Genomic DNA, 17,074 nt, shown 5'->3' with positions numbered 1-17,074 from the left:
TCACAACCTAAACACCAGCATTTAATGGTAGAGCTGAGCCCTGGCTCCTGATTGTAACACTGCAGGTTATTGTTCGGTCAGAGCCTGAACTTCCCTGTCTGAACCTGAGCTGGAATTCCAAAACCACCCAGCCCAAACACTGAAGATACCTCGATGGCTCTGACACATTTCTAATAAGAAGGTGGCATCAGAGTATTTCTCTATTACTGTATCATTCCATTTACTGAAGAGGAGAATCTCTAAATTTTCCACCTGGAATAAATAACTCTGCTCTAGGCTTTTAATTATAAATGTAAAGGGAAGAGTATAGCCATTCTCTCTCTGTGCAGTCTTTTATCCTTATTAATAAATGATACTTTGCCCCATGGAGGTGCTATTTCGGAGTAGTCAGAGTCTAACTTTGATTGATGGCTCATAGGCTTCTTCACAAGGCAAGTCGATATCCTGTCTTTTCTATCACTGTTCCCAGATAAAAGATTCAGAGCTGAGATGGAACATCACAGTATTATTAATTTTCTTTTACTGCTCTCCTGCCCACCTTTAGAAGCTGCGCAGAAGCGTAACGTGTATGTAAAATAGGAGAGTCCTTGTATTTGACCAACAGTGAGGCAGTTTCTGCCATGCAGTTCCAACTGAGCCCAACTGGAATGAGGCGGGAGAGCAACAAAGACAAAGCATCAGAGTTGTTAATGCCTTGTACTGCAAACAGATACTAATGGTGTTCCACAGAGCCCGGCGGAACAGCTACAGCACAGCTAGTGCCCTTTTACAGAGGGGTGGGTAATCCACAAAGGCTACGTGATTTAACGAGAGGCAAAGAAGGGCTGGTTACAGAACTCGGAGTGGATTCCATTGCTGCTGAGTCTGTTTCTTGTTCTAACTATAACAGTGATTCCTTTGACAGAGGAGTAAATATGTATGAAGCAGGAAAAGCAGCTCCTTTCTAAGATCCTTAAGTAGGCTATAGAGCTTTGGAGATGAGTGGCTGATTTTCAGTGGAGTGGCATGGGTGTCTTTATAATTGTATATTCCATAATGGGTATGAGAGAGAGTTTTATGAAAGGTGCTATTAAAAAGAAAGCACCCAGCAGTAACAAATTAACTGACTATAGCAGATAGCCCTCTACACGTATGTAGGAGCTGCACCTGAGAAGCTGCAGCCTCCTCTGGGAATTTTCTGCGAGATATTATCTAGCACTGAGTATGACTATTCATTCACAGTGCCAACATCCAGACTTGCAGAGAAGTGGAGTATTCTCTTAAGAAAATAGTTCTGTACAGCATTAATCAGCTCCTGTTTTCTGCTGCGATATATAGGGGACTGCTCTACATTTCATGACGTGATTTTACTTCCTTCTCCTCTTAATCACTGATTTAATAGAATATTGCATGCAACTTTGTACTTCGATGAACTTGCAAGGGCATGTAGGGATAGGACAAAGGGCAATGGCTTTAATCTTACAGAGGGTGGATTTAGATGAGATCTAAGGAAGACTTTCTTCCCTGTGAGGGTGGTGAGGCCCTGGCACAGGTTGCCCAGAGAAGCTGTGGCTGCCCCCTCCCTGGAAGGGTTCAAGGCCAGGTTGGCCGGGGCTTTGGGCAACCTGGGCTAGTGAAAGGTGTCCCTGCCCGGGGCAGGGGGTGAGACTGGATGATCTTTAAGGTCCCTTCCCACCCAAACCATTCTGTCATTCTATGAACTGAGTTCTGGAAAACTACTTAGAGATCAATCCACCATTTGTCAAGTTAGTAGAAGTTTTGTCACAAGCATCAAAGAAAGCCTGAGGAGTTTAGAGGCAGAAACAGGGTGAGTCAGTGGAATGCAAATAGAATAGGAGCAAAGAACGACAACTCTCATAAGACAGTTTGAAGAAGAGGAGAGCACTTTGAGTGGCTGCTGGGCCTTGTGTTCATCCTCAGGAAATACTCACAGAGAAGCTGTACCATTACTCTTTGGCACAGTCATGAAGCAAAGACTCTGCAGAGTTAGATGACTTCTTTTTGAATTTCCACAGTAAAAGAATGCAAATTATTTTATACCAGTACAGGATCAAACCTTGAAAGTATTTACCTCTTGGAGAACTGCAGCCTGACAGAGCAGACTGATGTGAAATTCTCTGAGCCAGTTGTAAAGCCCTAAAGAAATATTTTACCCAGCAAGAGTTTGTGTTAAATACTGGTGGACCACACTGAAAATAACAGGCGTAATGCCTGTCCCAGACCAGAGCAGGGTTGTGAAAACATATACATCAAGAACTGCTACATTTAGCGAACAGCTATAGGGTTATAAATCACACAGAGCATATTCTGTCCCACACTGAAAAGATGAACTAAAGGGGGTTTGTTCTGAGGTAGAAAGGGGAGTCTGAACCAGTGTCCACAGTCTTGCGGACTCGGAGGGCTAGGAAGGGTGTTGTGTTACTGCTGTGGGTTTGGCAATTTCAATGAAAGGCAAACGAATTCTTTGAACCTCTCTCATTGTGCTAATGTGGCATTTTTCTCAATGTGCTAACATGACATTTTTCTCAATGTTCACTCTTTACAGGGTAACCTTATATGCTGAATTCCTTCCAATGAAAGCCAGAGCAAAATGCATTTTATTAATAGAGGTGAGCAGTGTAGCTGTGCATACTGGTCCCTGGAGGGACAAATTCTGCTGTTGGTTACATCCATTCAATCCTACTGACACATAGCTGCAGTCAAATCTTGATTGTCCAAGTTAGTGTGGAGCTGGGGTTACCCCCATACACTAGTACTAGCTCAGGTCTGAAAGCAGCATAAAGCATTCATGTAACACACCACTCTTCTTGTAGAATCTGCCTTTTTGCAAATTCACCCGCATCCAGTGCTGCAGAAGTTACTGCTGTTAGCACCAGGGGACCATTTGGGTGTCACCTAATCTCATGGTGAAATTAATCTACAACTCAGTAATGGATAGTGGATAACTGACAGTTCAGTAAATGCAGGGCTAAATTCAGCTCCCCATATTCAATCCAAATGTAGCTAAGCCACAGAGAGCAGAATTTTGCCCTATTTAAGGCAAAATTCACAGCCCTTTAATGGATGGTTGAAGGGTCAGCGAACACTACTCTTGCTTGTCTGCATCAGTCAGTTTGGAAGGAGCGTCCTTGTGGAAAACCTCACCAAACTGAAACAGCTCCTCAATGTAAAACCAGTCTTCTAAGATATCTGCTGGCTACTCCTACATTCAGCTGGTTAATCTTTCATAAATAGAGTTTGGTAGATGAATTACTCCTTTCTGTGTCACTTCTATTCTGCCACAGTTTGGCCGTCTCTGAGCAACCCCAGGTTAGAAATATATTCTGAGCATTAAAAAAATGAGCTGAGCGGATTCATAATGTAAAGGAGAATAATCCTGCATGGGTAGGGTATGCAAGAGGATGCCAGCTCCAGTGTTTGCTGAGAAGGTATCAATTCCTTCTTTCATCTACAGGCCCAACTCTGTGGCTTTGGTAGCTTGGTTTTGGTAAGGAAAACAAATACCACAAATCTCATGGTGGTAGCTGGGAATAATACTCATAGACAGATGGATTAATAATCATTCTGCTTAAGAAACACCATGTGATAAGTCTATTCCTTACGAGAATAACCTGCAGTTAGACATGAGTGTCTACAGAAAGTTGATGCCAGGTTTTCAGAAATTAACATTTTAGCTTCTGCAACATTTAAACAAATCCCCATAAAATGTCTGGACTCTATTTCCATACAGTGGTGCATATTTGAAATGTCTCTGGCATTTCTCTCTCCAGCTGTCCCTAGAGAGCACGTCTTGGAATGTTACAAAGAAGGAGGCCTTAAGAGCACTCTTATTCTCATTTGTGACTGTTTCTTTTCCCTTTGGCAGGTCTTTTGGGCCATTGGGACTGTGTTTGAAGTCCTTCTAGCAGTGTTGGTGATGCCCACTCTTGGCTGGCGGTGGCTTCTCATTCTTTCTGCCCTCCCACTTCTGCTCTTCGCTGTCCTATGTTTTGTAGGTATTCTCTCAAAGATGAATGTACGTTCCATCAATCCACCACCTCTCAACCCTATTCCATAACCTGATTGAAGGAAATGTGGCAGTTTTGAGCTCTCTGTTGGTGTCTTCTTTGAAACATCTGAAATAATGACAAAAATGCTGTTGTTTCAACAGGATGCTAGTAAAAACATTCCAGTGAGAGCTGTGTTTATATGACTGTAATTGCTGGAGGACAATGGTGGGCTGGAATTTTGTGAAACCAAATCAGGCCTGGAAACCTCTCCAGTTTCATGACTTTGTTTCAGCTAAGCTCAGTGGAATCAACATTTTATTAAAAGCTGTTGCTATTTCCCCGATTGCTCTTTAGATTTTTAAATTTTGTCAAAATCATAACTTTTATAATTACTGTCCATGCAAAAAATCCACCTAAACCAGGGGTAAAATTTGCATAGTGCAGGTCAGATTCTAAAATGAAGATGTATATGAGTTAGACATGAGCTTCAGTGCACTATTAGGTAATGTATTTGCCAATCACTCCCTCTTCTCAAAGATAGATGTCCTTGTCAGGTTGTTTAGCAGCTCTTATTATTCCTTAGTCACTGACATTGTTTTTCAGAAATACCTCCAGTTATGCAGGTGCTAACATGCTTGTTTTTAAAAGGAGCTTAAAATGCAAATTTTTGAATGCCTAGAGCATCTTGTTATCTGCCCTGGATGCTTTGCCTTCCCTACTGGGAAGGTGTAATGCAAAACACCTGCACAAATGCTTAACATTTCTCAAGAATAAACCCGAAGTAACAGAAGGGAAAGATTTTAGACAGGAGTTCTGACTTTATGGTGAAGGTGGGGTTTCACAGTTTCTTTAAGCCTAGGGAGGCGTTAGACATTTGTCAGAAAGATGGTTCTCTGAATGGCTCAAGATTAGTTCTGTAATCCTTTCTTGTGTGAGTAGTCTGCTGGAGTCACGGAGATTTCCCACTGTAAGCCCACAAAGAAATCCCCAGTTTGTTTACTGCTGTGTTTTTGACACCTTTGTGCATGTGATCTGCTTTGCTCTCTTAGTGGCTGCCAGAAAGTGCCAGGTATGATGTATTATCTGGAAATCAAGAAAAAGCAATTGCCACTTTAAAGCGGATAGCAACTGAAAATGGAGCTCCAATGCCTTTGGGAAAATTAATTATTTCCAGACAGGTATGTACAGGTAACAGGCACATTAATAACGTGGGATACAATGAAACTGTGCCACATTCATATGTATTTTTATAAGCAAATAATCAATGTTAAGTTTAATTTCAGTGTCTCAACCAGTAATAAAAGAAATGAGAGGTGATCATAGATGCCTCTTTCACAGTGAGGAAGAGTTAGTTTCTCATGTTTATTTACATGAAAATCCTGAAAATGAAAAGGGGGCATTAATGTTATTTAACCTCACTAAGACCCTATTATTAAAGAAAATCAAACCTTGAGGCTACCAAAGAACTCAGATCAGAATTCCCAGATCTGAAGTCATGAGACAAGATGGAATTTGAGACTCTTTAGCTGTCCCTCAGTTTTAATCTAATTCTGATTTTCTGGAGTGGCAAAGCTGCAAGCTCCTATTCAGTCTGATGGATGGAGTAATTCAGGCTGTTACTTCTGAGCTGCATGTTACTATATGAATTGCACTGGATTTTTCTTCATTTCAGCTTTATACGCCAACTTTTCAGCACCCCTGTTGACACCTAAAGCAGCTCTGCAGCCACAGAACAAAGAGCAGACTTTTAAAAGAAAGTTACAAAGTTAGCCAGCAAGAAAGGACAGCAGAGGGAGACCTGTAGATTTGAACGAGAGCAAAATTGTAAAGCTAGGCAGGAGCCTGTTGATAATTACAGCGTCTTACTAATCAGAGAGGGAGGTTTGATTTTCTAAGGTCTGGATCAGTGAGGTTTTGAGCTCCTGTGCGTTTCACAAATGCTCGGTTCAGTCCCGCTAATTTTGATGGGCTGTGCAGGAACGCCCTCCAAGTTTGGGATGGTTTTGTTTTCAGGGTGGGGTGGGAAAGTGCTTTTCCTTAACCACAAGTTTATGAGCTGAGCCCTCCACTCTCTCTCTCCAAGAACCACGCAGATTAAAAGGGGTCTGCTTGTAGGAGGGCTGCCTGTAGTTCCTCAGTACCTTACCCCAGACCAGAAGCCCCGAGGGGCTGCTCTGATTTACGGGAGCTGGCTGTGAGCCCCGTGAGCCCCGTGAGTCATATGCCACCCGTGGATTGGCAAAGTTCTGCTCTCCCTCCTTCCAACCCCACCTTTGTTCTGACAGATCCTCACCTTCCTTGTGGAGGAGTAGTGTGCGTGCCCTGTGCATGAACTGCTTTTGATATCATTATGCTCCTAGAGAATTCCCCTTGGCAGAGGAATTCTTTACTTGGATCCCAGCTCCTCAGAGAGAGCCCTCAGCTGAAACCAAACACCCTGAGACACAGTGCCCAGTCCTTGCCACTGCATCCCCCAGTCCAGGACCAGTGAGTGCCCTGCTCCTCTGACTTCTGCTTGTTTTCAACAGGAAGACCGAGGAAAAATGAGGGACCTTTTTACACCCCATTTTAGATGGACCACATTGTTACTCTGGTTTATATGGTAAGAGGAAATATAAATGGCTCAGTGCCAGCACAATTCTAAATGGTTTTTAATGGATGTATTTTACAGTATCACTAAAATACAGCAACTTCCTCCTCAAAAAAACCCCCAACCTGTATTGATTTGTAATTTATTAAACCACCCAATCACTAGCATTCTCAATCTAATTGCCCTTTCATTTTCTAAATGCTAGTAGGAAATAGCTGTGAGGTAGCACTTAGTGCAAGTCCTCACACAGTGGGTTCAATTTTGATTCATGTTGTTTACTGTAGGTTTGACCAGCTGAGACTTCCTCTCTCATTTTCTTCCTTGCAGGTTTTCCAATGCTTTTTCATATTATGGATTAGTTTTATTAACTACAGAGTTCTTCCAAGCAGGAGACGTCTGCAGCAGTGAGTACTAGTCCATCTTTTCTTTTCAAATATACCCTGTTAAGTGGTGGAATATCTTTTATTAGATCACCTTCTGCTGATAGTTTGGAAAGGACCGTGGCTGCCAGACTGAATTTTAAGGCATCCACTTAAAGGGTTACTTATTTTAAACATTTTTGTTAGACTGTTCCTCATCTCCTGCACAATGCAGAGAGGTCCTGCAGTGTTTCTGAGCCCAAAATATAAAACAGCAAGGCAACCTTCAAGGGAGACCTGTTAGAAAACATATCTGTTCTTCTTGAGAGAAAAGTGATGGAATAAATGTAAGTTTCCAGATTTGACAGGCCTAATTAGTTCTGAGATAGAGATAACTGCTCCTGCTGTGGAGCTCCCAGGTTCTCAAGATGTGAAGACCTGCTGAGAAAAAAGATAATGGTGGGAAACCATCGCCCTTTTTGTGGCAGATTTTTGTGTTTTTTTTTTTTTTTTTTTTTTTTTTTTTTTTTTTTAAAAAGTGCTTTGACTGCATTAAGAAGAGCCTTGAAAAGTTTGATTTCCCAGGGGAGGCATGATTGTATTCAGAACACTTGCAATTAGTGAAAATTGTCTGATAGTTGGAATATTATAGGAAGAGGATGGGTAGTATTGGGAGAAGACATCCCAAGCTTGTACAACAGTGTATTAGCTATTTGAGAGGTCTGACTCTGGTTAGCCTCCACAAAGGAGCATGCAGCCTTTAAAAATACTGTTTTTACCAAGACACGGTATTATTCAGTCTTCTCAAAGTATAGATGAAGTGTTAGTATCCCAATTTATGTAGGGAGAAACTGAATTCTTGATGTTAATTCTGTTCGCTGTCATGAGCCCTGGACTGAAAAATCACAGCTGATAAGGAAGTGTAAGCTTTCATTCCGACAGTCATGGTTGCCGAGGTAAGATATCCTGCCACAAATAACATTATAAACTGTTCAGTTTCAGCTGTACCTTCCAGGTAGAACAGACCTGCTGTGCAGCAGGGTCTTCTCAGTACATCCCTGCTATCATTTTCAGCAGTGAGAGTGATAAAGACATGGCAGGAGTAAAGGAAGGTGAGAAGAGATTACTTGAATGTACTAAATGTTCGGTTTTTTCTTTTTGCTCCCACAGTATCCAGTAGACGGAAAGAAGTTAAAGCAAAGTGCAGCCTGACCTGTGAGTATCTGACAGAAGAAGACTACACTGATCTGCTCTGGACAACCCTGTCAGAATTCCCTGGTAAGTGGCAACAAGAAGCACCAGATCTTCATGGCCGGTGGCTCAGTGCGATTGGAACAGGCTCTGGTAGAAGCGAGGGAGTGGGCTCTTCTCTCTGACCTCACGCCGATGTATTTCCCATGGCACTGGTGCTCCTTGCTTGGCCTACTTGATGTACACACAGGAGCTGTAGCTCTCCTCTCTGCCCATGTGATCACAACGGATAAAATCGCTAGTAATTGCTTTGTGAAGCTATAATGGCCCATCTGACTATGGATTCTATCCAAGCAATTTAATTAGACATTCAGAGGAAGAGTAACAATTAAAGGGGCAGAATCACTTGAACTTTTATCCATAAATGACTTCCCAGAACTATTTAAAAAGGATCATGGGTGTAGTGGATCAGTGGAGAACGTGCTCCCTGAAGCTCTGGGTCCAGCCTCAGTCATGATTTTCAGCCAATTTTCAGTGAATTTCAATGAACAGTCAAAGGACAAGCAAGATAGTGTGTAATAGCCAGTGTTTCTTCAGATGTAGAAGATGATCTCTCAGTAGTAATCTGAAATAATACTGCGAGGCAGTGGTCAGGTTATTTTCACTGTTCTAGATTACAGTTTCAGGGAAAAATGCTCAAAGAGAAGCTGTTTAATTGATGAAAAGTTATAAGTCTATGACTGATAAATATGCCTCATCGCTGCCTAATAGGAGGACTGTCCTGCATAACAGTCGTTCTGGGAAGGATGTCAGTGGACAGGGACAGAAAAGAGCATGTACTCTTGGACTGGTGAAAGGGCTGATTTGATCCTGACATATGCCAAGGTAGGAGTAAGAAATATTAACAGGGATACCTCCGAGTATGTCACTGGCAACTCTGATCCTTGAATAATCCTCACACTTACAGTATGTCAGCTTTTAAAAGGATCTGGAAAAGTGCAGGGAATAGTTAACGTTGTGAGATGTACAGAGCTTGATCTATTTCCTTTCTCAAAGAGCAGGTGAGAAATAATTTGATGGCAGCGTATAAATAACACAATGGAAAGAAAACACAAAGTTCTAAAGAGCCCTTAAATCTAGCAGTAGGACGATTAGCGGGGAACAATGGTCAGAATTTCACGGAATCCCAGAATCATCTGGGTTGGAAAAGCCCTTGAAGCTCCTCCAGTCCAACCATGAACCTCACCCTGACCGTTCCCAACTCCACCAGATCCCTCAGCGCTGGGTCAACCCGACTCTTCAACCCTCCAGGGATGGGGACTCCCCCCCTGCCCTGGGCAGCCCATTCCAACGCCCAACAACCCCTTCTGCAAAGAAATCCTTCCTAAGAGCCAGTCTGACCCTGCCCTGGCGCAGCTTGAGGCCATTCCCTCTTGTCTTGTCGCTGGTTCCTTGGCTCAAGAGACTCATCCCCCCTCTCTGCACCCTCCTTTCAGGGAGTTGTAGAGGGCCATGAGGTCTCCCCTCAGCCTCCTCCAGACTAAACTCCCCCAGTTCCCTCAGCCGCTCCCCATCAGACCTGTGCTCCAGACCCTGCACCAGCTTCGTTGAACACAGGTTGTTCGGATGAGCCATAAGGCAGGCATTGTTAGCATTCCCGTTGGTAACCGCTGCAGGAATCAGTGGTTAGCAGATGTCAGGATTGCTCACTGCTGCGTCAGCGCGTGGCCCCTGAGTTTGCGGCCTGTGGCTGTGTGGGCCAGGGGGGCTGCGAACAGGGGAGCCAGACTCGCCAGCCAGGACCCGGAGCTTCTGTTCTCATGTGGCACCATTGGCTGGGCAATCCATTCTACACCCCAGCCTGATGCCTCTGCCAGCAGAGTCTTTGAGAGAAAGAGAGAACAAAATGTCAAATCTAAACAACCCAGCCTACGTTAAAAGCTGCTGCAGCCTCCACCTTTGCACAATTCCCAACAGTCGACTTGTCTCCTTCTGCAGGTGTGTTAGTGACACTATGGATTATTGATCGGATAGGCCGCAAGAAAACCATGGCCCTGTCCTTTTTTGTCTTCTCGTTTTGCAGTCTTCTGCTGTTTCTCTGCGTTGGAAGGTAAGTAAAACACGGTGAACAACTGGTATATCTGATTCATCCATGTTCTCTCTTGATTGTGGCAGGAGAACTGGAAGTAATGGTTTGAAAAGCCATGAGATGGTCGTGCTCAACTGGAGAATTAAGGATGGTGTTAGGTTTTGTCATCAGAGTTTGGAAAGAAACTAAAAGAAGGAGGAGAGGAGAAATCCTTCACTATAATCTTGCAGACAGAACAATCCCAAGGGGAAAATAAGAGCTTGTGTCTGAGTAGGAGGTAACCGTTGGACAATTTTAAAGTCAGATCTGATGTCGTGATCCTCAGTAGCTGGTTCCTGTACTGCTCTCTGGCATTTGTTACCTCTGTTTCCCCAGGCTGACTGTACCAGGGCAGCTCTTCTCAACCAAGCCCAGCCTCTGCCTCCCAGGCAGCTGCTCTGAGTGCTCCACTTGTCGTGGGCTCTCGGTGGGCTGGGTGCTACGGCACAATTCCCTGAGAAACTATAGGCACAGACTGGCACCAGCTCGCAGTTGGATACAGCACAGCTGGGGGAGCTTGATGCTGGCATTGCAGATACACGGGGCCCGACTTTCAGAAGAACTTGGGTTCGCATTTTTGTATTGTTCAGTATCTGTCCTTCATGCAGATTTTCCAAAGAACGGCTCAGCTGGCAGCTCTGCCCTGAATCTTGATGGTACCAAATTTCCAGCTGAGCTCTGAGAGTCTGCCTCTGACTGCCTCTGGCCTTCATGCCACATGGGTGCGACGATGTCTGTACCTTGGGGCTGCCAGAGAAGGAAAAGACCTAATAGCCAGAGGAGAGCTCTCTGAATTTAAACCTCTTCAGGCGTTGTACAAAACCTTACAGTACAGAAACCTTGCGATAAGAAACCTTACAAAGTTGCAACTATCCAGGTGGTACGTAGGTTCATGTTTTTTAAAGAGGAAAGCTGCACTCTCTTTTCCTTCTCATGTGTGCCAGGTTTTTGTTAGCACCATTCATAATGTGGAATATATTTTTCTTATTTAGATAAGCTTAGGCATTTGCTGCTTATTTCAACAGGCCACAGCTGTCAGTTAGAATGAATACACTTAGAAAACTGATGTGATTGTGGGAATGCAGATTGTTTGGCATCATTGTTATACTAAAGGTCCAGAAAAAATACAAAGGGTTCATTAAAAAACAAAAGAAATCGTTCTAACAAATTTAGCATTTTTATTGCACTTGCCTCCAAGTTAAACAAACAGATTGTACAGAACAATCCCAAACACTGCTCTCCTTTTTATTCTCACAGAAATGTTCTTACTGTGCTGCTCTTCATTGCAAGAGCTTTTATTTCAGGAGGATTTCAGGCTGCTTATGTTTACACTCCTGAGGTAAGGAGGTTGTTTTTGTAATGAGAATATTTAAGGGGAGTGAGAACATGGTGGGAAAGTCATTTTTATGACCTCTTCACAATGGACCTTACCCCAGATATGAGTTGATGATCTCATTGTCATTGTCTAACAGAACTTGCTGTAGTACCACTTATTAATTTCCATTGATTTAGGAGACTGGAGGGAAGAGAACTTCCCACTGGGGTTAATGGGCTGATGCTTTGTTCACAGGTTTATCCGACAGCCACGCGTGCTTTGGGCCTGGGAACGTGCAGTGGAATGGCTAGAGTGGGAGCCCTCATAACCCCCTTCATTGCGCAGGTAAAGCCCCTTTTTTGGAGACTGAAGGCGCAGGAAGGTGATGCAGAACCTGCTTTTCCTCTGGAAGGGCCAAACCAAGGGTGATCTGGGGACGATGTGTTGAAGGAGGGTTGTTGTTGCCTGTTCCTTGAGGAGAATTCAGGCTCGTCGCTGAATTTACCTCTTGCTCCAGAGCTCCACACGCTGGGGGATAAATAACCAAGAAGCAGGCTGCTGGGTGGATGTGAGGACACCTTGGAAGCCACCACCCAGAGATGGGATTTGTGAGAGGCGGGGGGTTTCTGCACGTGGTCCGATGCCACCTTTCTCTTGAGATCCCAGGCTGGGGTGCTGGGGGCTACAAACCTTCAGGGTATGTGGAAAGAGCCAGGCTCTGCAGGGAGCCAGGCTGTGTGAGGACAGGACTTGGAAGACTCTTAGCAGCAGTGGCTCTGCAGAGGGCTGGGTAGAAAACTTGTGATTTGCTTAAGTCCTGTCTAATACGTAAGGGCAGCAGCACCTTGTGGCACCTGTAATCCAGACTGTTTTGTCAGTGTTTAACAGCTGTGCATAATCACCGAGGAAAGAAAGCACACAGCAGTGCCTGTTCAACATTTTTTCCAATACTGTAATTAAAATTTCTGCTACTGCATTAGTATTTTTAATGTGCTAAGGCCCAGGGGTACTATTTTGTATCTTCTGCCTTTTTTCTGCAGGTGATGTTGGAATCTTCAGTCTATTTAACTCTGGTGGTTTACAGTGGATGTTGCCTGCTGGCCGCCGTGGCTTCCTGCTTCCTGCCCATCGAGACAAAAGGTCGTGGCTTACAGGAGTCCAGCCACAGAGAATGGGGACAGGAGATGGTGGGGAGAGGATCGCATTCCCCAGGGGTCACCAGGTCAAACTCGGGATCACAGGAATGATGGGACATGAAAACCTGCTGAAAGAATGAATGATACGAGCAAGATCTTTCACAAACAATCCAACCCTGAGCATAGAAAGCTGACCATACTGTCACTGCCAATGTCATGTGTCAAACCGCAGGAACTTTTGGGTTGATCCTAAGCAAATTGTGTCTCTGCTGCTCTTTGCTCACACTCATAAAAACTTTACTTTGTATTGAGAGGCATTTGATGCGGATATCATTTGAAGTTTAGCAGGAAGGGTTTTTCTTAAGTCTGTTGTGCTTGCATGGTCAGCTCTTCAGCTTAAAATGTCCCGTGTCAAGCAAATAGCTAACTGAATGCAACTCAGTATAAGCTGTAATTAAAATAATGTACTCTTGATGCCTAAAAACAAAAGATTAATATTTATTGTGTACCTGGCATAGCACACGGTGGATTCCATACACTACAGAATAGGTTTTTTGAATTAGATGCCTGCCTTGCACTTTTTAGCCATCAACAACAACAAAATGTGATAATGGCAAACCAACCAATGCTTTCTTGTTCCCTTGCTTATGGGTTCTGTTCTTTGAGAATTAACAGGCACTGATTGCTTGGAAATGGTTTTCTGAATGTTTCTCCCATCCGAGGCAGGTAGTTTGAGTCAGCGAGGAGTGGTGTTTGTTGCAGAGATGGAACCTTATCTAAGAAAAGTAAATCCTGATAGTTTGGAGCAGAATTTGACTTCTCTAACTTTGCCAGAATCATTGGACGCTCTGTCTGTGGCTCGGTGAAGATTGCTGCAGCCGTACCGATGTCTCTTTGTGTGGGGAGATGCACGCTGGGGTTTTGTGCCTGGGTCCAGGTATGTTTCTGCTTGGTTTGCCTCAGTATGTTCTCACGGTGTTGTAACTGAAACCTTTGATAAAAATGCCTCAGTCTGAACAGCTGGGTGCAGCGGTGTGGATGGAGCTGCTTTCAGGGCTCTCCCAACAGAACTTGGCCTCCTGACAGCTGGGCAGAACTTTTTGGTAGCTTCTGACTGTACAGTGACTGCGACGTTGAGCTTGTGACAAAGGGATGTAGCTGGCATCGTGTCGTAAAGCAACGTAAATCATGGGAAGAGCCGAACCACAATCATCCTTCGATGAGGAACTTTGCTCCTTCAGACGTCGCTCCTCGAGGTGGATGATCCCACTCTTGTTGGAGAATGTAGCAGAGTTCAGGTGAGGAGAAGTTTGTCTTGTTTATCCAAAGCCTGTCACTACGCAGGAAGTCGGATTTCAGAGCCTGTGGATGTGCAGCGAGGAAACGCATCAGGAAGCTGAGACGTGTCTCATCCACGTCTCAGTTTATTTTCAGGATTCCAGACGATGGAACACACAACCAAATGTAGGTGAGATGGACTAAATGCTAATCACGAGGCTGTGGGAAGCAATACATTTTTATAGTATGTGTGGTCAGTTGTCTCACATAAACATAGGTAAGCGTGCAACCAATTTTTGCACAATAGAATATTTTAAGAATTCTGGGAGCCAGGCCCCTTTTCTGTGGGGCCAGAATAGGTCACCGAGTCCATGTTTGGGTGCAATACAAATGGACACAGCGTTCAGCTTTCATGGAGGGTTTTACAGCACTGTCGAGCAGTATAATGCTCCAAGGCATGTTCAGCTGTTTGTTTATAGCACTGAAGGAAAATTAGAAGTGGATAATTCCTTAAAGAAACAAAGGAAACTCAGAGTAATAAAGAAAAGGCCAAAGAGGTTATTGATATTCTGTGTGTGGGAATCTTCTGCTGAGAAAGGTTCAAGTTTGACAAGGCACCAAAATGTCTGTCCATTCGTTTACCACTCGGTGGTGGTGACTGCACTGAAACACTCCAAGGCGGTTTGGTCTAGACAGGGAAACTTTCCTTTTCACAGGAATAGGGAAATGCAGTTCAGCTGGCAGGGGATCCCACCGTGCCTGTGGCTGGTGACCCAGAGACTCCCAGTCCGTTCTGGTGGCCGTTGCCGTGTGCTGGTTTGGTTGTCTCTGTCTCTGCTGTCTCTGTATCCCCTGTGCTCAGTTCCAGTCGATCCCCAGTAGACAGACAGGGCTCTCTGGCGCTGACAACCGGTGTAAAGAATTTGTTTTCACCTCCTTCTGTCAGGCTGTAGCTGGATAATCCTCCCGAGTGCGCTGTGGGCTGCCTCAAAATAGAGGTGGATGAGCTTGTTTCCCTTGGGCCGTCCCTCCGATGGGCGAGAGGTGCCCAGGACATCAGCTCCTGGGTGGGTTTAGATCAGCTCTTGGACCACACGTGTGACCGGCGAGCTAGAAAACCTGCTTTGCCTTTGCATGGCGTGGCCTGTTCACCCTTTAGTGACAGTTCTGACTACCATCTTCTTCCTCCTGCTGGTGAAGGCACTTGAGAGGAAGCCAGCCCACACCTCTTGCCGTGGGGGCTTGCCGTCGGCCGTGTTTGTTTGTGCACCCCAAAACGGGATGGCCTTGAGGACAATCCCGCTGGCTGGGAGCCTGTGTTAGAGGTGAGAAGGAATATAAAGCATGTGACGTCTCTGGCCTGACGGAACGCCCCTTGCAGCTTAGCTGTGAGGTTTGTGTGTCTGTTATTGAGCGCCTTTAGCTAAAATTCTGCTTTTCCAGTGCTAATGTTCACATATCACTTCATTTTTTTGTTTTGAGTCAATATTCAACAGGTTTAAAGGACTGCGTTGCGATGGCCTTCAAAGGGTGTGTTCAGAGGGTTTTAGGTGAAGTATATATATCTCATAATAAATTTGCACATATGTATACTTCAGATAAAATACTTCCCAGGTAAAGATCTATAGGTAATGCAAAACCTTTTGATGCTGTTGAGTAGTTCAGTTTTAACCTGTGACATTTACAGTATTAAAAAAAAAAAAAAATTGAAGGCATTTTTGCTTTTCACTTTTTCTGAATTCTTCATTGAAAATGTATTTAATGATATAAATGGGTCCTGCTGAGGCATCTTCATACTCTGGGTCTTTGATTTAGAGGCAGCGATGCCTAAGGCACCATCCAAAGCTCACTGAAGTCCGGGAGAATCTCCCGTGGATATCTGTGGGCTTTGGATCAGCTGAATAGAGGAGGCCAGGCAGGAGCCCGCCACAGCTGATCCCACCGCGCTGAAAGCAGCAGGAGCCTCTTGGGCACCGAAGAAACTGAAGTTCAGGTTTTGCAGGTCCTTGCGTGTTATTGATAATGGAAGGACATTTTAGATTGTTCACTGGAAATCGGAAGAACGTTTGGGTTGATACACAATAGCCTATAAATAATCACAAGTCATATTTTGTTATATGGCAACACCATTGATGTATATAATAAGCTTCCAAAGATTGTTTTACACACTGGCAAGTATTTTTCACTGATGAAGGAATTAATATAGCTCGTTCATTTAAAACAATAAAGTGAGATAATTTTGAATTAAAATCGAGAGGAAACAGAATTGTGGGATCGAGAGATTTGCTCACTGTCCAATATATTAATGTGCAAAGCTGTTGTGGGAAAAATAATTCTCCAGGTGTGCTTTGATGGAATGATTTATTATTCCTAAATGCTTGCCGAAAGAACATTGAATGTGTTCCTGTGTTTGAATGTACAGTTTCTAAGCTTGTTACATTTTAATGTTTAAAAACTTTGTGTATATCAAGCTTGTTGTAAAATACTCCCTTTGTTCCTATGTTACTGATGCAACATTGGATAGTTTAATTCCACACTAGATATTTTATGTTAAACAAATAAATAGTTTTTTCAGTAAAAATGCTTTTGGCTGTTTCATGGAACTTTTCTGAAGGGTCAGTAACTTTTTTGTCTTGGTGTTTAGAGATTTGAGGTATATGCTGCTCTGTGGACTCAGCTGGATACGCAAGGGCTCAGCACTTTGCAGATCTGGCTCATTTTCTGTGTGTGCTTCGGGCATCTGGTCATAAGTCGTCACAGGCTTCACGTTCGCATTATAACTAACCTCACAGATAACTACAGCTGAAGATTTTTTAAATTCTCTTTTAAGATCTTTAGTTGCTTTTAGCATTTCATTCGGTCTGGACAACGAAAACCAGTTTTGCTTCTTGCCTGTGGGTAATTTCTATCAATATGTGAGGGTAGATCACAAAGGCGTGTTGGGAGGAGGTGGCTGGACTTCAGGGCAGGGAGGGTTCCTTCTATTTATTTACTTTTTAATGTAAACTTTTCTTTTACCTATCTTGTTTTTATAAAATAGAATTAAGTGCAGAACCCTGACGGTATTCCTCTACCCTTTAAATGATAT

General features: G+C 43.8%; 1 protein-coding gene across 2 annotated transcripts in view; it reads left to right on the top strand.

Annotated features, from left to right (window-relative positions):
* SVOP (SV2 related protein) overlaps positions 1 to 16,567 on the top strand; it is a 31,227-nt gene extending 14,660 nt beyond the window's left edge. For both annotated transcript variants that reach the window (XM_074887794.1, XM_074887795.1), the window contains exons 9-18: positions 2,546 to 2,609; positions 3,866 to 3,991; positions 5,039 to 5,167; positions 6,518 to 6,591; positions 6,907 to 6,983; positions 8,109 to 8,216; positions 10,128 to 10,239; positions 11,515 to 11,596; positions 11,828 to 11,917; positions 12,613 to 16,567. In XM_074887794.1, coding sequence (XP_074743895.1) covers positions 2,546 to 2,609; positions 3,866 to 3,991; positions 5,039 to 5,167; positions 6,518 to 6,591; positions 6,907 to 6,983; positions 8,109 to 8,216; positions 10,128 to 10,239; positions 11,515 to 11,596; positions 11,828 to 11,917; positions 12,613 to 12,819 — 1,069 coding nt within the window. In that variant the 3' untranslated portion in view covers positions 12,820 to 16,567. The remainder of the gene's footprint in view (positions 1 to 2,545; positions 2,610 to 3,865; positions 3,992 to 5,038; positions 5,168 to 6,517; positions 6,592 to 6,906; positions 6,984 to 8,108; positions 8,217 to 10,127; positions 10,240 to 11,514; positions 11,597 to 11,827; positions 11,918 to 12,612) is intronic.
* The last annotated feature ends 507 nt before the right edge of the window (positions 16,568 to 17,074 follow it).

The sequence above is a fragment of the Strix uralensis genome, chromosome 17, assembly GCF_047716275.1.
Source record: "Strix uralensis isolate ZFMK-TIS-50842 chromosome 17, bStrUra1, whole genome shotgun sequence".
In the NCBI taxonomy this organism is placed as follows: Eukaryota; Metazoa; Chordata; class Aves; order Strigiformes; family Strigidae; genus Strix; species Strix uralensis.
Note: the sequence above shows the minus strand (reverse complement) of the source record. Positions and strands in the feature narration are given on the sequence as shown.